Consider the following 16,818-nt stretch of genomic DNA (forward strand, 5'->3'; position numbering starts at 1 on the left):
TCATGCTGTATCCTGTATACTGAATGAATCTTGGCCTGATTGCTTTAACTAGGCATTGTTGTTTTCATGTAATCAGAAGATCCCAACCTTTGACTTTGTAACAACCCCAACCAGAGTGGGAGGTGAAATTGCCAAGACAGTAGAAAACTGTCCTTATAACTGCAGCAGATGTATTTATGGAATGGGACCCCTTTTTTCACAATGTCCAATATTATGCACATTTGAATGGTTTTCTAAGATCTCCCCGGTGGGTCTTTGACTAAATGTGTGCTCGAACAAGCCATTCAGATGTCTAGCCCCATGTCACATCCTGCAGTACTCCTGTTTGAGTGACACTGATTTCTGGTAGATCTATTAAGGGGCCCCTTTCTTTCATATCCTCACTAACGCTTGCTCTGGAAAACCTAGATGTCGACCGTATGAGGACAGCACAACCATTGATCTGATGTTGGCTGCACAATCCAACACAGAACTCCACGTTCTCCCTACATCTGAGGACTTGAATACCCTCTGGATTAATGTCATTTTTTTATGGAAATGTGCTCACAGAACAACCGTTAAAGCTTTGCATGTGTGTGCCAACTATTTTACGTCTGACTGCTTCCTCCATGAGGACCAATGTAACACTGGAGGCAGGACTGGGTTCAATACAATAAAACCCCCAGAACGTGAACATCCACTTCCTGTAGGTCAGCAGAGGCTCATCTGGCAGCAGTGTCAGCTGTGCACATCTGGACACTGACATTTTCCACATTCTACTTCACAACTCTGCTCCGTCTCCCTTCAACTGTACTGGGACTTTGAGGGAGCAACTGAGGCCAACTGGACAGACCACAAACCTCCCACACTGCTGCTAGCTCCCAGGGACACCAGTTGCTCTTTCACCCACTGGGGGGATATTTGCTGTCTTGTCTTATATGGCTCCCTTGACTGGTAGATTTCCTCATCCGATAAGTCCTTTGTTTATCGAGAGAGAAAAACCAGCAGTCTCCCAGAGGAAATTGAACAATCAAAGTTACTAACTTTCTTAGCTTCAGTTTAATTCCATTTGTAAAGCGTCAAACCTCAGCTCATAAATTATTTGAGGGCAGCACAGGCTCAGTTAGCAGATGGCAGACGCACTCATTTAACACTTAAAGTTTGCAGTGTGAAAGAGCAAATCTGCTAATTTCCCCTGACGGTTAAAATTTTATCTTGTAAAAGTGTAATAATTCTTTACAATGTAAGTGGAAGACTTTGATCTCATCTGTTAAAAAAGAAAACAGATGAAAACCTGAGCAGCTGTTGAACCTTCTGAATGCTTTCGCTTAAAATATCTCATCATTCCATTTGGATTGCATGGTAGATGTTGACACCCTGTTGTATCATCAGTTACACATTGTGACGTGTGTGTGTTTCTAGTTGGACAGGGTTCTCTCAGGACAGCCAGGATGGTTCTGCTCCATTACAATGAGCTGACAATAGTAAGTGAAAGGACAGCATTGAGAGCAAATAATTTATTTAAAACATTAAAAAAAAGGCAAACTCGAAAATGTATTAGCCAACGACTACATTAAACAGCTCCAGGTGTGAAAAACAACATGTGTCCACAGTAAAAAACAAACAGATGAGACATCAGAAGAGAAATAGATATGTGCCACTGCTCATGGGATCCTTTCAGCACACAGTGTCCTAGAGTTCAAGATGCTTATCTGTAAAAGGAAACAACAAAAGTGTGTTGATACACAGATAAAGACTATTTTAGTCAGCAGTCATTCCTAGTCTGCAGACTTCTAATTCAAGGACTGAAAAGGCAATCAATCAACAATTCAATCAAGGTCTTTGTGTGGTTAATGCCTCATGACAATGTCGCAGCCAGGGATCAAGAACATGCCTAGGAACATGAAGTAACTAAACCTGAAGTACCAAACAGGCGAACGGTTAATCTAGTTCTGTCCAAAAACAAAAACTGCTAAACATGCGCACACTTCACCTGTTTCTCTTCAGCAGACAAGATGCCGTGTGCTGCCACCACTTGGTACTGTTTGTGCTTGAGGCTGCCGGGGAACTTCCTGACACTGCGGACAGCTGACGAGATGGTGTCCCTGCTCAGCAGCTTCCTGGTGTCTGTAACTGAGGAGCCAGGATCCAGAACCAATAGGCACAGGCTCCCATTCTTCCTCTGCTCTAGGCCCACTATGGAGTGGCTATGGCCTGTAGGGGAAACAGAGGTGAGGGAGATGAGGACCAGAGAGAAGGGCACAGCGGTGCTCTAAAAAGGACTTGGCTGGACAAGGTTTTCCAATGTTTTTGGAAAGAAGAAATGTTTGGATTGGTGACAGTTGAGGGAGCGACTGAATGGCTGTTGTGCGTGATAGCAGCTGAGGACATCTAGGTCCTGTGCCATAGAACTTCATTAAAAACACATCAATCATTGCCTCCAGGATCCCACATCCCTGCTTATTTTGACACACATGTACATTTCCTAACTCCCCTCCTTGTTTCTGGTTGTGACGCAGACTTGTGACAAGAGCGTCTAACATTTACCAACAAATATTTGTGCTAGTGTGTGCAAAAGGAAGTCCCTGATGAACACACAGATATGAAAGTGATCAATCAACACTTGTCTACAGCAGAACACACAAAGCACATGAACAGACGGGACAAATCACCATGCAGCCTCCATAATCTGTTACAAGTACAAGAAGACCTTGACGAGACCGAACTACTTTTCCACCCAGGGGAAGGCTCTCCCACCCATGACCTTATATCACCTCTGACGACTCCATGGTAGCCCCCACCCGGACTGATTGGAACCTGGGTGTGAAACTCAACAGTAAACTCTCTCTTACGGCAACAACCCGCTCCTGTAGATACAAGCTGCACAACATGAGGAGAATACGTCCCCTTCTCACTCAGAAGGCAGCGCAGGTTCTGGTCCAGGCTCTGATCATCTCACGCCTAGATTTCTGCAACTCCCTCCTGGCTGGTCTACCTAACAGTGACATCCGACCTCTGCAGCTCATCTAGAATGCAGCAGCTCTAATGGTCTTCAACCAACCTACATAAGTTCACTCACACTACTCCGCTCCCTGCACTGGTTACCAATGGCTACCCGAATCCATTTCAAAACACTGTACCACGCTGCGAACGGATCGGGCCGAGTCTACATCCAGGACGTGGTCAAACCTTACCCCCCAATCAGATTGCTCCCTCACTACATAAATATATATATAGAGTTTAGCTGTTCACATATTGCCCTTACAGGCAGCACTTGTAGTTTAGCTTTTTGAAGCAAATTGTTCTTACTTGATTCTGGCTGTTCTGGATTTGTTTATAAACATGTGACTTAGAAACAAAACATCTCCAATCAAAAGTTGAAACGTGGTGTAAAAACTTTCCAAAATAAATTCCTGGAGGGAACATAATCACCATGAACACACAAACTGTGGTTTATTCTAAAGGCCAAATTATACTTGTGTTGCACGGACGCACGCATGCACGCAAGACACGCAACACGCCCCTTTCGAGCCCTCTGGCGGCTTGCATGCGTCCGCCAATTTTTCTAAAAGGCCTAATTATAGTCCTGCGACTGCAACCGCGGAAGGCCACGCAGCTGCATCGACGCATCCGTTTTGGTTTATGCTTCCTAAACGTGTTGCGCGTGTTGCAACGCAATTCACCGCCAGAACACTAGGCGGAGTAACTTTTTTTTTCGAAAACAAAACACACAAAGAAGAGACGTCTTCTTCTTCGTCAAATGTTTATTTACATCGCCACTCCGGCTCCTCATAGCCTATATCTGGTGGAGAAATCGGCCAGTCAGTGACGGGTTATACAAGTGGTCATACTTTCGGATCTCTTCTGCCAAGTGCTCTTCTATTTGGTCCATATTCGTTCTTCTACATCTTCCGTGATTTCCGCGTATTGTGGGGCATGAAACCGGAAACTAGACTCCGGACGGGATGTAGTCAGCCGACCAATCACAAGCCTTGCGGGCCGCGTCGTTTTGTCGTATAGTTAGAAAAATTGGCAGACGCACGCAAGCCGCCAGAGGGCTCGAAAGGGGCGTGTTGCGTGTCTTGCGTGCATGCGTGCGTCCGTGCAACACAAGTATAATTTGGCCTTAACTATACGACAAAACGACACGGCCTCACGCAGCCCGCAAGGCTTGTGATTGGTCGGCTGACTACATCCCGTCCGGAGTCTAGTTTCCGGCCTTCCGCGGTTGCAGTCGCAGGACTATAATTAGGCCTTTAGATCAGCCCTAATTGGTATCAAGTTGCTATCATCAACAACATGAACTTAGAACCGAGATAAAACCCAATCTAAATGTTAGCACCATCATGATCCAACTGGAATCAGCACAAACAAACAGAGAGTGACTAATATGAGCACAACCTCTGCAGTCCAGACTCAGTGTGTTTCATGTACGGGAGTAACCTGAACCTTGCAGAAACTTGATTTCAGACATGGCAGTGTAAACAGGAAACCTGAACTCTGTCATCAAGTGAAGGGATTAGAGAACAAAAAACAGACTAGCTGTCCATGAAATGGTTCCACTTGAAAGGATCTACACGTATTTGGAAAGTCACAGTGTAAAAGAGTATCACTGTTTCAGCAGAGCAGGAAGAGATCATCAGCTTAATGAAAGTTATTTTCTCTCCCTTCCACAAACATGTGAGAGGAGAAAAATATGTTAATTTATTTGGAGGACTGATGAGAGACATTTTAAAAGATAAAACTGAAGCAGCCAAGGCCAAGACAGCTTTTGCTCCCAAAAACACTGGATGCAACATGTCCAGCATCGCAGCTCAGAGGGATCTTTTCATTCGACCCTGAAGAGATAGTAAACACTCATAAAACCAGCTCAGTTCAGCTTCCACTTCCTTGCTTCTTATGGAGATTTTGGCACAGCAGCACTTGTGTAAGTAGAGTGAATGTTCCCAGCTACTCTCTCCGAGGTCAATGTTGTCATAGAAATGCACAACACCACTGAATGTTTGAACATTTACTGTTCCACGAGAACTTGCTTCATGTGCTGGAGAATGAGTGATGTGATGAAAGGCGAAGCAACCAAACAGACCCTCAACTCCCAAGTCATACATAGACCTCATCAAAGGTGGAACAGGGAGAGATGTTAAAGGGGCAGTGTGTAAGATTTAAGTGAAAGGGGTCCATTAGCAGAAACAGAATATAAAATTAAAAAAAATAACTTTTAAAATTCTCCTCATTTTTAATGTAGTAACTGTAAATTTAATGATAAAACTGGATGCTTTAAAATCCATCTGAGCTTTATGCTGGCTGCAAGGCCTATAAAATGATTGTTTTAAGCCACTGGTGTATTGGCCAAAGATATACAACAAGAGGTCTACTATTGTAAAACAACCCCCCTCTCAAGCCACACATCTCTTCAAAGTACTTAGTCAACCAATCAGCTCAGGGTCTGAGGGCATCATCCAGTTACAGCAACAATGACGTGGTCAGTCAGTGTGTGTTACAAAGGAGTGTGTTGGTGGTCTTGATGTGTACCTTGGTGCTGCAGGTAAAGGGGCGGCAGCGCGGTCTGGATCAGTCGGGGGGGCAGTCTGCTGCTCTTGCTGGACTGACAGTAGTACTGCTTCACCCATTCAAACAGCCGGGGGTGGGTGCCGCCTGGGCCCGTTGGTTGATGGAAGTCGATGATGCGGGCACTTAAAAACACATTGAGTACAGGCTTTACTTAGTATTACATTCAGCTGAAACATCACCCCCTCCAGCTTCATAGGGATTTAAAGTCACAGATAAAATGTGACCTGGATGATACTCTGAAGGCCTGGCGACAGGTGAGACTCTCTGTGGCTGGTACCGAACCAAACCAGTTTCCTTTATATTTTTATCATCGTTTCAGCCTTTATATCATCAGGGTCAGGTACAGTCTGTTTAACGATGTAAAGCACTTTTTTACCCTCAGAAAAAATGTGATTCCTCTGTCTCGTGTAAGAAATCTCATCAATACCCCCACGCGCTCATCGTGAATCCTGCAAAGGTTCTTCTGTCTTCTCACATCGGCTTCTCCGGACCTTCTGCAGAATTTTTACCAGGGGACTGCCGCAGAAAGTCTGCAGAAAGCCCAGTGGCTCTCACTCAGACATTTGCGTTCACACATAGAGCCCCATCTGGAGAATGTCTGAGGGTTCACCCTAACCCAGTGCATGTCTGAGCTTATATAACTCGTGTCAGTCATTCTTCAAGCATAACTCTTCCTGTTGAGGTTGTGTGCTTTGGCACATGAATCATGCAGGGCCTAGTGTTGCTCACCTGATTCCCAGAGAGGTGAGAACGGAGTACATCTCTGTAGCTCCAATCCAGGCTCGTGTTCCCTGCAGCCGCTGGTTAAAGTGGGATGCACCTTGTGGATCCAGGCCTTCTTTCCATGCCTCCTCGATCATACTCTGCACCCGCGGGATACTAGGCACATCCTTATCTGGAGGACAAGGAGACACTCAAGTAAATGGAAAGAAATGTGAATGGTGAGGAGACCATAACATTAGGAGAGTTTTTATAGTTTTTCTTTTCAGTATATCCTGTAAATCCTTCACTTTTTAGGGAAATATTGCGAGATATTTTGGATGTTGCTGTTTCATGCTTTTGTGGTGGTGAATGACTACTATTGGGTAACTGGCAGCTGCGGGTGGTGTGGGTCCCACACCACATTGTTCCAGTTCAACCATAGCGTTGCTTGATAGTCAAAATATTTGATTAAAAAAATAACTGCCTATCCTTTCAAAGCCACTGTTAAACCACTAAGAACAGGAAGAGATAATATCTCTACAACAAAGAGTGTGATAGGCATCACAGCCAGACAGTTACCTAACGAACTGTCTTCATACTTAATAGCTTCACAAAAAATAAAGTCACTGACAAAACTGAAACTCAGTTCACAAACTTAAGTAAACAGAAGCTGAGGAGGATTCATTGATACACAAATAACCTCAGCTCTAACTTAGCTTTAAGGTATGATGGACAGCAGAGCACTATCACTTAGTAAGTACAGGAGAGGACAGTACCTCAGTATGCATCATCATGAAAGAAACAGAGTTAATGTTTAAACATCTTTCAACAGTGAGTCAATTACATGATGACAGGGCACAGATACACTGGATAGCAAAAAGGTTCCTAAACTGTAACAATGAAGGGTTTTGAAAGAATCTGATTCCTGCTTCTGACTATGTTTTTCCCAACAGCAACACGGACAAAGATGAATTATGGGCCCTGTAGAATTAAGAGCCATCCGATAAACATATAAATAGAAATGAACTTAAAGAAATAAAACTCAAATAACTCATAATCCTATGATTTAAGGAAACTCCTGTACTATAATGTTAAACATTGGAAAAACTATTCTCCTCTAATGCCCAGAGAACTGGGCATTTATTTGGAACATGCTTACATTGCGCACACACACAATCATCATTATCATCACTCAAGAAAGAGAAGAAAAGTGTTGATTATGTCGAGTGGTTGTGCACCTCGTAGGAAGGAGGAATAGACGTCTATGCATTGTAGAGAGGAGATGAGCATCTGGAAGTTTCTGTATCCACATCCCCAGCCTTTGTCCCCTGCCGAGGAGCAGTAGTGGTCTGTGTCAGCACTCAGCCACACATGAACACAGTCTCTGCTTTCAGTCTGGTAGTATTCTTGTAATGCGCTGACCACACCTAGACACAGAGGTGAAGGGAGACCATGTTAGACGGGCACAGCTAAGTACATTCCAGCAGCAACTGAATCATTTTACCGTCACCACAAGACCAGACTCTGGTGTAAATAACAGTCACAGCTATAACAGCTGTTTACACTGCCCTCTACCACAGTGTCTACAATAGTGAATTCACTTCTTTGCGTTTGCCTGAGATCTTCACCACAGGTCTTTAAATAATGACACGGTAAGCCATAATTATAAGATACAGAGGTCTTAATTAGCAGGTAATGCAATGTGCTTCAGTGTAGAACAAGTAGTTACAGCCAAGACAACTACGATTAAAACCTGTTTCAACTACCTGTCAGCTAGAAGTAAGGCTACAAATGAGGCCTGTGAGATGATCTATGTTTGATGAGTAAGGGCACACATGAGGGTGGATGTGAATGAAGATGGCTATAGAGCATTTTACCATGAGATTTCACATTGTTGGGCCCCCCTCAAAGCTTTAGTACCACAACCCGGAGTTGACTGGTGGAATTGTGATTATATTTTGAGGCCATGATCATCAAGAATTGCCAATGAGCTAAAAATGTTACTTATACAACTTCAAATAAAATTGACAGCATCAGCACTGTGAGCGTGTGATGATTCTTTCATTTCAGTATAGCACTTTGGGGAAAAAGGGGAACAGGCAAATCATGTATTTCTTCAACCATTAGCAGACACAGAAACACATATCCTGTCTTATGATGTTTAGAATCTGGTGTCCATGAATGCGCAGCTCCTCTTAATAAATGGTCAAAACTGTGCATTCCCAAATGGCGTCTTTGCCAAGCAGCTCTGCTCCTGTCATAGCATCAGGACACCCACTGTGCCAACACAGCGGTGTGACTGAAATTAAAGAAGGGGCAGCTATTTTCACACAGTGCAGATTCTGTCTGAAAACATTTTTATTCCAAAGAGCCAAAGGAGGGGAAACTTGACTTGACCATTGCATTCTGAAGATGGACGTTAGACAGATTCCATCAAGATGCAAAATGCCTGATATTTAGCTCGTCCTACTTGAAATCTCAACCCTGGGGAAGGGCTGGATTTAAAATGTTGGGTTTTGTCAGAGATTAACATTTGATCACTGCAAGCCAACAGAAGACGTCTGTCACAAAAAATACTTCTGAAGATATAACCTGTAGATCAGTCAAGGCCAAAGATAACATCAATAACACGTTGCAGCAGTTGGGGAATGTGCTTTTCTGGCTTGAGGGTTAAATCAATGACCATGACCGACAAAGTCTGGGATTTAGGTCAAGCTGAGGAGCTTTGTTGCATCTTTCCGCTGGGGCATGTATCTAGAAAAAGAAACTGTTATGGGAATTGGTGACAAATTCCAGCAACATCTTGTACCTTTTGCTGAGGAACAGTGTGACTTCAAGTGGTAATTGCTTCTGTTGGGCTGCAACTGTGAACACTTAAGTGGTTTTCAAGTACAGAAAACAAGGCCTATAATTTGTTCAACCAGAACTATGACTGCATTATCCTACTCACAAGAACGAAAACAGTCAATCTGTCTGTTTTCCTGTTGATCTCTGGCTTCAGGAGTTTGTTGTAACAAACAGCAAACTCTGTTTTCTTGATATTTTGAAAGTGTTCAGGCCAAACATCCGCGATGAATGCTGGCATTGATTTTGAACTTGCTGGACCAGATTATGGCAGTTTAAGCTGCTTATGAAGGTTATCATTCCCTTCTCACAGAAGATTTCCACCGCTCCCCTGTTACAAAGTAAGAACAGCGTGGGAAAGATATGGTCAAGTCTTTATTGACTTACCATAACAACACAACACTGCTTAATACTGTGCCCACATTCGCCAACAGTTCATTTCTCCCCCTGTGTGCGTCATTCATTGACTTGTTACAGTTTGACTTGCGGAACAGAGAGTAGTTTATATAAGCAGCTGAATAAAGCATAAGGTGAATTAATACACACGCAGAGATCAACTAAAAGAACATTTTGTGAAAGGTGTGGGAATGTTGAAGAACTGGTTCAGGATAAAGACGTTGACCAAAACAGGGAGTTGACAAATTCTGGGAATCTGACAGATGGGCAGGAACATAAACTCGACAGTCCTGATAAATTGTTTATTTTGCACATGAAAGTATTTCAGGGTATGATTATACCAGATACTGAAAAATGAGGAGACAGACACCACAATTAACTGGAAGGTACTATTAAAAAATACTTCAGTAACAGAGTTGACAAAGTTACTAAGAGTTAGATGCACTTCTCTTCGTCTCTATAAACCTGGTTGCAGCAAGAGGAAGGTGTTATTTTAAATGAAAATACTCATATCAACTCTCACATTCCTTGAAGCGCAGGTTGAGATGGAGTTGGAGCAATTTTTCTGTTGAATTGATCAACTAATTTGAAAACCACCTTCTTCTCTCTGAGAAACCAGATGGCAAACAACAGCTCTACTCGTCACTGTATATCATCCACCAGCAATCTGAATTAGTGCTTAGCGCAGACAGGTATGGAGAAGTTGACAGCAATAGCCTTACCTCTGCATTTTATTCTCTGGTAGACTAACAATGAGAAAAAACTGACTTAAGAAGAATTCTATCACATAATCACTGCCATGTGATGATACATTATTATTAGTAGTAGTAGTACAGCAATAGCGGTGGTGGATCTGTTAAATATTTATTATATATTTTCAGAATTAATATTATCATTATTACTAGATACTAGGATAAAGATAATGTTATCCTGTATAGTGTTATCAATATGTTGTAAAGCTATGGATAAAATATTGACTACAGTGTAGGTGTTTGCATTAAACGTCATAGGAACACAGGGACTGGAATGACAAATGAGCGACAGAGTAAAGCTCTCATATCTCTGTCTGTGTTGATTTTGCAGCGTTATAGTTGCAGGACATGCAGAAACATACCCTGAGTTCTGGTCCGGCCATCGTCAACCCCAGAGGCCAGAGACTCCATCATCTCAGCCCTCTTACAATGAAATTCCGAGGGGGCCATGAGGCCCTTGGCCACAGCTCTCTCCATTGTGCTCTCCAGCTGTCTGCGGTAGCCCCCTCTGCCGTCCAGACCAAACTGCCTCTGCACAGTCAACATACCACACAGTTAAGTTTGATACACTGCAGTTTTATGAAAGCACAAGACTGAAAGTTTGTACATATCCAAACTTGTGCCTGTGCATCACATGCACATAGTGGAACCCCATGCTACAGACAGTAAACATGACCATGGAGCAATCAAGAGGAAGTACTGTGAGGCTGACACTTGAGCTCACATTGCCCTGATCTGGAAGGAGCAACAATAACTTGAAAAAATCTGCATGTGCTTCCAAATAAATATGAGACCAGATGGCTGGATTGTGACACAGTTAAACAAATGCAAATTGGAAAAACACCCCATGTTTCACACCAAAAGTTTGATAAACTTGAAATGTTATGCTTTACAAAAGGCCTCTTGGATGTCGGTTAGCTTGATGGGATTTTTTTAAATCTCATAAAAACCATGGGTTAGTAGATAGCTTGACTCAACAACTGTTGAGTCAACTGTTGAGTCATCATGTTCCCAAGTCATACCACAAATGTTTCAATTCAAATGAGCCAGTGGGGGCAGTACAAATGCAAAGTCGAATTTACCGACCTGTGGTTGTATGCCCCTGCATACCATTGAAATTTAAGTCTTTGTAGACTCATAGAAGGTCACCATGGCATTTTATCTTTGAACACTGATATCTAATCAGTTCATCTTGGGGTACGGGTGACAACTTTTAAAGAAATTCCCCAAAGGCAGACATGATATCATGTTCAGGAAGCTAACACGTTTTATGAGGCCACTGTGACCTTGACCTTTAGCCTTTGACCACCCACATCTAATCAGTTCATTTTCCAGGCCAAGTGAATGTTTGTACCAAATTTGAAGAAATTCACTCAAGGTCTTCTTGAGATGTTAACCTCACAATTTTCAAAGTTGGATTCAAAGTGTCGACCTATCAGCTTGTGGTTGCTATGCTTCTGTTCTATTCATTGTGTTTAGTACATAGAGTCTGCTCATGTCTTCAAGTGTCTTGTAGTCATTTATATTTGTGCAGATGTCTGTCATGTCTGCTCATAACAGGGAACACTGCGTATAGAGCGGAGAGATGTTTACAGAATGAGATGTAAGATGAGCGGTGGAAAGTGTGAACTCACAGCGGTTGTACAAGTTTGAAACCAGACAAAGGTTGATAACATCCCGCAGAGAACTATCATCCCATATGATCATTAGAGTGCGAGATTAATCTGGGTTAGTTATTTTGCTGACTTATCATGAATAACAACCAAATTAATGAATTTATTACTTTGAAAACCCTAATTATTGCACATTTCCGGAAAATGAAATGATACTGCCACAATTTATAAATGCAACATCACAGTGAAAACTCCTTTGCTGTAGCCTGCACACATCTGAGGTGTGTGGAAACTGTGAATATTTTCAATAGTTTAGTTGCACCAGAGAATTTTTACTCCTACGGGGTTGGAGGGATGAGATTTGTAGTGGGAGTATTTGAACAATTACACTTTTGGCCCTTTACTCTGAAGAAATAAAAAAAAGAACTCATCTTCGTTGAGCAATATAATAAGGAACTGTAGTTTAGTGGAGTTTAGATAGACACAGCTTTCTGCAGTGTAGAATTGAGACCTGCAGCTTCTTGAACTCCTTCTCCTCCTGGGCCTCCTCCTGCCTCCTCCTCGGCACCTCCTCCTCCTGCTGCAGCTGTCTGGCCAGTGCCAGGTCGGAGCCAGGACTCCCTGCTGCAACACAGGTCAGCCAAGAGTTAGTACGGCAGTGGTTATAGAACATTTCCTGGCAAACAGATTAGACTTTGCAGAAAATTTGGGGAAAACGGATACACAGTGTGTCCACCTGCACAGATCCCTGCCGCTCCGTGGTCTAAATGCAGTTCCACATGTTCCTGCAGGGAGACACTGTCACAGCACACCACAGAGCAGATGGGGCACTCATGTCTCTCCTCCCCTACAAAGCAGATTGCAAAACTCCATGTAAGTCCTGAAACAAACTTTATGTAAGGGTTGACCACTTAAGACTGAGGCTAATGATCTTTTCTCTGCTCCAGTGGATATCACCTGTTAATGGTCACGTTAAAACCTGTTAAACCTACAAACTTATATTTACATTCATGCTCCTGTGATTGTACTATGCAGGATGAAACAGTTCCTACCACAGTTAATACTGAAGTAAGTGCTTACTTCTTCTTCTTCTTTCTAATCTGACTCAGACCTGAACTGACTCTAGCATCAGTTTCGCTTTGATTATTATAACTATCCGATTCACGCTACTTCAGGGTAGACAGTGGTGCATACAAATCATGAAGAAAGTGGGTATGATAATCTGAACGGGAACAGTCCACCAGACTACTAATGTGATAATGGCAGAGACAGGTCAACTGACTCTACCTCACAGCCCTGGGTAACTCCTTCAGGTCTGAAGGAGAGGTATCGCAGGTTGTTCCTTTCTGCAGCAGTGAGACTATACAACCAGCTTACTTGCTCCCAGTAAAAACTACATTCACCACCATTGGACTGTATCTTTATCATCTGCCCGTGCAATATAAACCGTTTGTGCAAATATTTCACTTTATATATCCTCAAACTGCATTTATTTCTTCCTGTCTTTACACTGAACCAAATTTTATTGCATTCATATGTTCTTATATTTCAATTTGTATTTACTTACACTCTTTACACAGTATTGCATGTTACTTATTAGTGGCAGATGTCTTTCTGACTTTTGCTGCAGTAACACTGCTAATTTGTTTTGTGGGACTGATCAAGGACCTCATATCTTACCTTTACACACTAATTCACTGTCAGCATGGAGATCATTCCATCAGATGCTGCCTGCTGTTTGTGTCACTATGTCTCACCATCTTAATTTAGAATTCTTGTACGCTCACATTTCGTTAATCAGCAGTAAACACAGTCAAAAGCTGAGAGGGAAGGTAATGCCATTAGTTCTGTGGCTATTTAATCATAAATGGGGGAATTAGAAGCATACAATTTAGACCTGATGATGGCACAGTAGGAAATAAGTCAGATGATCAGAAAAGGTTGTGAACACAATGGGGGTCCATAAAAAGCAAGAAAGCAAAGTATCTAATAGTAATAATGGTAGTTCACGCTGGATCTAAGAGGTGGACAGACAGACAGACCCTGCCATTAAATACAGATCACCAGTGACTACAGAATCATGTTGTGTCTTCTTCTGCAAACAGAGGACACAACATGACACATCGTTTTGTTGCTGTTCACTAACCAGTGCAATGAAAATAAACAATGCCATCTGAGCCTACAAAAAACCTTCTTGAGAGAGTCTGCTGACTGGCGAACAGGCCCACAGTGCTGATCCTACACAAACAGAGACGCCCAGAAAAAAGATACAGCATGTACATATCTGGCTTAAGGCACTTAATCAAACAATGAACTCTTCTGTCTGATCTAACTAAGCGAACCGGGCTGGTATTTGTGGAGCTTGTTTGTTTAGCCTGAGAATTTTGAAGAGATGCTACTGATAGGCTGTGTGATGATTACAACTGGTGAGAAGGACGGAACTGTACATTCTGTACAGGGCCGCAGAGATGGCAATCTTAGAGAAAGAAGGTTACCTTTGGCTGAGGGCTGTTCTTGCAGGTGCAGCTCTACATGTTCCTGCAGGAGGATATAGCTGCTGCAGACCAGTGCACACATGGGGCACGTAAACAGCTCCTCTGTAACAAGCAGGGCAATTCATGTCAATGCTGACTCTATTGTGCAAATAAGTCTGAAAAACTTTAATCACCTCCTCTTGTTAGAGACACACGCTTCTGTTTGGCTTTGTTGTGCTGTTGTGATTCAGGTCCATTACTGTCCTCATTAAAGTGCCTGACAGACGCCTGTCTGGTTTCAGGGCTTCCTGTTTTCAGCCTCAATTTGGTAGAAGCAGTTTCTCCAGAAGACGAATCCCCACTTTCAAGTGTATTGTTCTGTTTAGGTTGTCTCAAGTCAGTGGTGACACCAGTGGCACCAGTGGGTGACACGTCTCCAACTTCATCCCAGCTGTCTCTGGCAGAGCAGGACTGAGAGGTCTGAGGCTTCTCTCTCTCACTTCCACCAGTGCTTGTTGCAGAAGAAGACCCTGAAGGGGATATGAGGTGAGCCGCACCCTGGGCCGTGTGCTGCCTCTCTGGATGTGCATTGCTGATGTGGAAACAGAGTTCATCATATGACACTCCAGACAAGGAGCAGAGAGGGCAGTGCAGTTCATTCTCCAGATGGCTGAGAAGAAGGTGAGTCTTCATGTCCTCTTCCAGCAATACCTCTTCACCGCAGATGTCACAGGTCAGCATGGCTGCAGCCTAAAGACACAAGCTGGTTTCACTTTCCCACAAAATGGCTTATTGTCACACCTCACAGTACAAACAGAAGCATGTATAAAAAAGGTACACAATGTTGAGTAGACTTTGTATTGTAGTTTAATTAAAGTGGGCATAAAGCACTGGTGAATTTGAGTTCTGGGAATAGCAACTCCTTTTCTGGTCCCACAGAGAAACCCAGGAAGCCGGTGATGTGAGTTGTCCTTGTCAGGAGTGACTCCTACTGTCTGTTTTGTGTAAAGTGAGGTGGAAACTGGAGTGAACATGCTGAACAAGCCACCATGTACACTGGACACTGGAACTCTGGATTGTGGTTTTGCCAAAGACCACTTTAGACTCTTTAATCAGTAGTTGCCGGAGTTCAAGTTACACTGGGGACCTTTGTTAACTTTTCTACTGTGTGTGTTCCAGATGTTGTCGGTTGCAGATTCGTATTTTTTTTACCTGTGATACATTGACGTATATAGATTCTTGCAGAAGAGAACCTTACATGTACTTCACACCACCTTCATGTCACGGAGGACACAAAGAGCGGTGGCAGGTTTTTTTGTTTCTCTTGTCATCGCTTAATCTTTGTTCATTGATATTGACTAAAATGAAAATGCATGGCGAAAAGAACTAAACGTGCGTGTTCTTAGGGTTCTTACATTTTTGACAACAGTTTTAAAGGATATGACGAATCTGCGACTCTGGAATGTGTGAAATAGACAGAAATGTAAACGAATAGCACCAGTTAACTTTGTAACGCGTTAAACTAGGACACCGGTCATATTGACGGAGGAGCCACATGTCTCTTGTTTACCGATGAATGTAGCACAATGGTAAGTGGGTTTAGTGTCTCTGGCTTGAATCACACGTGTCGATGATGAGTGCTGCCCGTAACTCCGTGAGCAAGCCGAAATAAAGACAACTATTTATTCCGAAGTCTGCTAATGTTACAAGGTGTGTAACGTTGCCTTTCGCAAAGCTATCCGTAAATTAGCCTCCTTTTGATTGGACTTTGGCGTGCGAGGTGGACAGTCGGTGTTACCGAGCAGCGATGGGCTGTGGAATTAGCACGTGTTTCTCTCACTTCTGTCTAAACGGTCTGAACATGATGGAAACGTACTCACGGTGTTGTTCTGTCTGTTCTGCAATGAAACCTGCACGGTGAGCCGGCGCCACAACACTGTCACACTTCCGGCCAAACCCTGTCAAAATAAATTCCCTTTCGAACTGTATGCTGCTAACAGAGACAGATAACCGAGTGTCATTTTGTGTCCCCGATCATTTCGTTTAACAAATGGAATATATATGTGTAGCTGTAGTTGCCCAATTGAAATATATTACAGACAACAAGGCATATCACAACCATGATGACATATAATGCAATATTCCCAAATACTGAGTGGTTGGCAACAACAGGAAAATAGAGAATACATGATTCAAAACACACACGAAAGAAAAATAGAGACAAAAAAAGAGCACACAAGTTCTCAATCTGGAATTAAGGTGCATACATACTTGGGGAGAGGTCAATAAGTCGTCAAATGTATGTTGTTTAAAAATACAGAAAAGGGTGGGTTGATTTTCAATCAATCATCAATAAAATTTTATTTGTATAGCCCATATTCACTAATCACAATTTGTCTCACAGGGCTTTAACATGGTGTGACATCCTCTGTCCTTAACCCTCAAAAAGAGTAAGGAAAAACTACTAAAAACCCAATTAACAGGGTA

At 42.8% G+C, this 16,818-nt stretch overlaps 1 protein-coding gene across 3 annotated transcripts; it reads right to left on the reverse strand.

Moving 5' to 3' along the window:
- Positions 1–1,481: 1,481 nt before the first annotated feature.
- Positions 1,482–16,330, reverse strand: zufsp (zinc finger containing ubiquitin peptidase 1). 3 transcript variants are annotated; one of them, XM_062400102.1, is made up of 11 exons: positions 16,212–16,330; positions 14,526–15,081; positions 14,353–14,454; positions 12,594–12,704; positions 12,369–12,478; positions 10,607–10,775; positions 7,491–7,679; positions 6,280–6,445; positions 5,512–5,672; positions 1,973–2,193; positions 1,482–1,691 (listed from the first exon to the last, which is right to left on the reverse strand). In XM_062400102.1, the coding sequence occupies exons 2-11, from the start codon at positions 15,070–15,072 to the stop codon at positions 1,644–1,646; spliced, it is 1,824 nt and encodes a 607-aa protein (XP_062256086.1). In that variant the 5' UTR covers positions 15,073–15,081; positions 16,212–16,330; the 3' UTR covers positions 1,482–1,643. The 3 variants fall into 3 exon arrangements, with proteins under 3 accessions (XP_062256086.1, XP_062256084.1, XP_062256085.1); XM_062400100.1 differs by having other exon boundaries at positions 12,369–12,481; XM_062400101.1 differs by having other exon boundaries at positions 12,369–12,481; positions 16,208–16,298.
- Between the last annotated feature and the right edge of the window lie 488 nt (positions 16,331–16,818).

Source organism: Platichthys flesus, chromosome 11, assembly GCF_949316205.1.
Source record: "Platichthys flesus chromosome 11, fPlaFle2.1, whole genome shotgun sequence".
NCBI classification, from domain to species: domain Eukaryota; kingdom Metazoa; phylum Chordata; class Actinopteri; order Pleuronectiformes; family Pleuronectidae; genus Platichthys; species Platichthys flesus.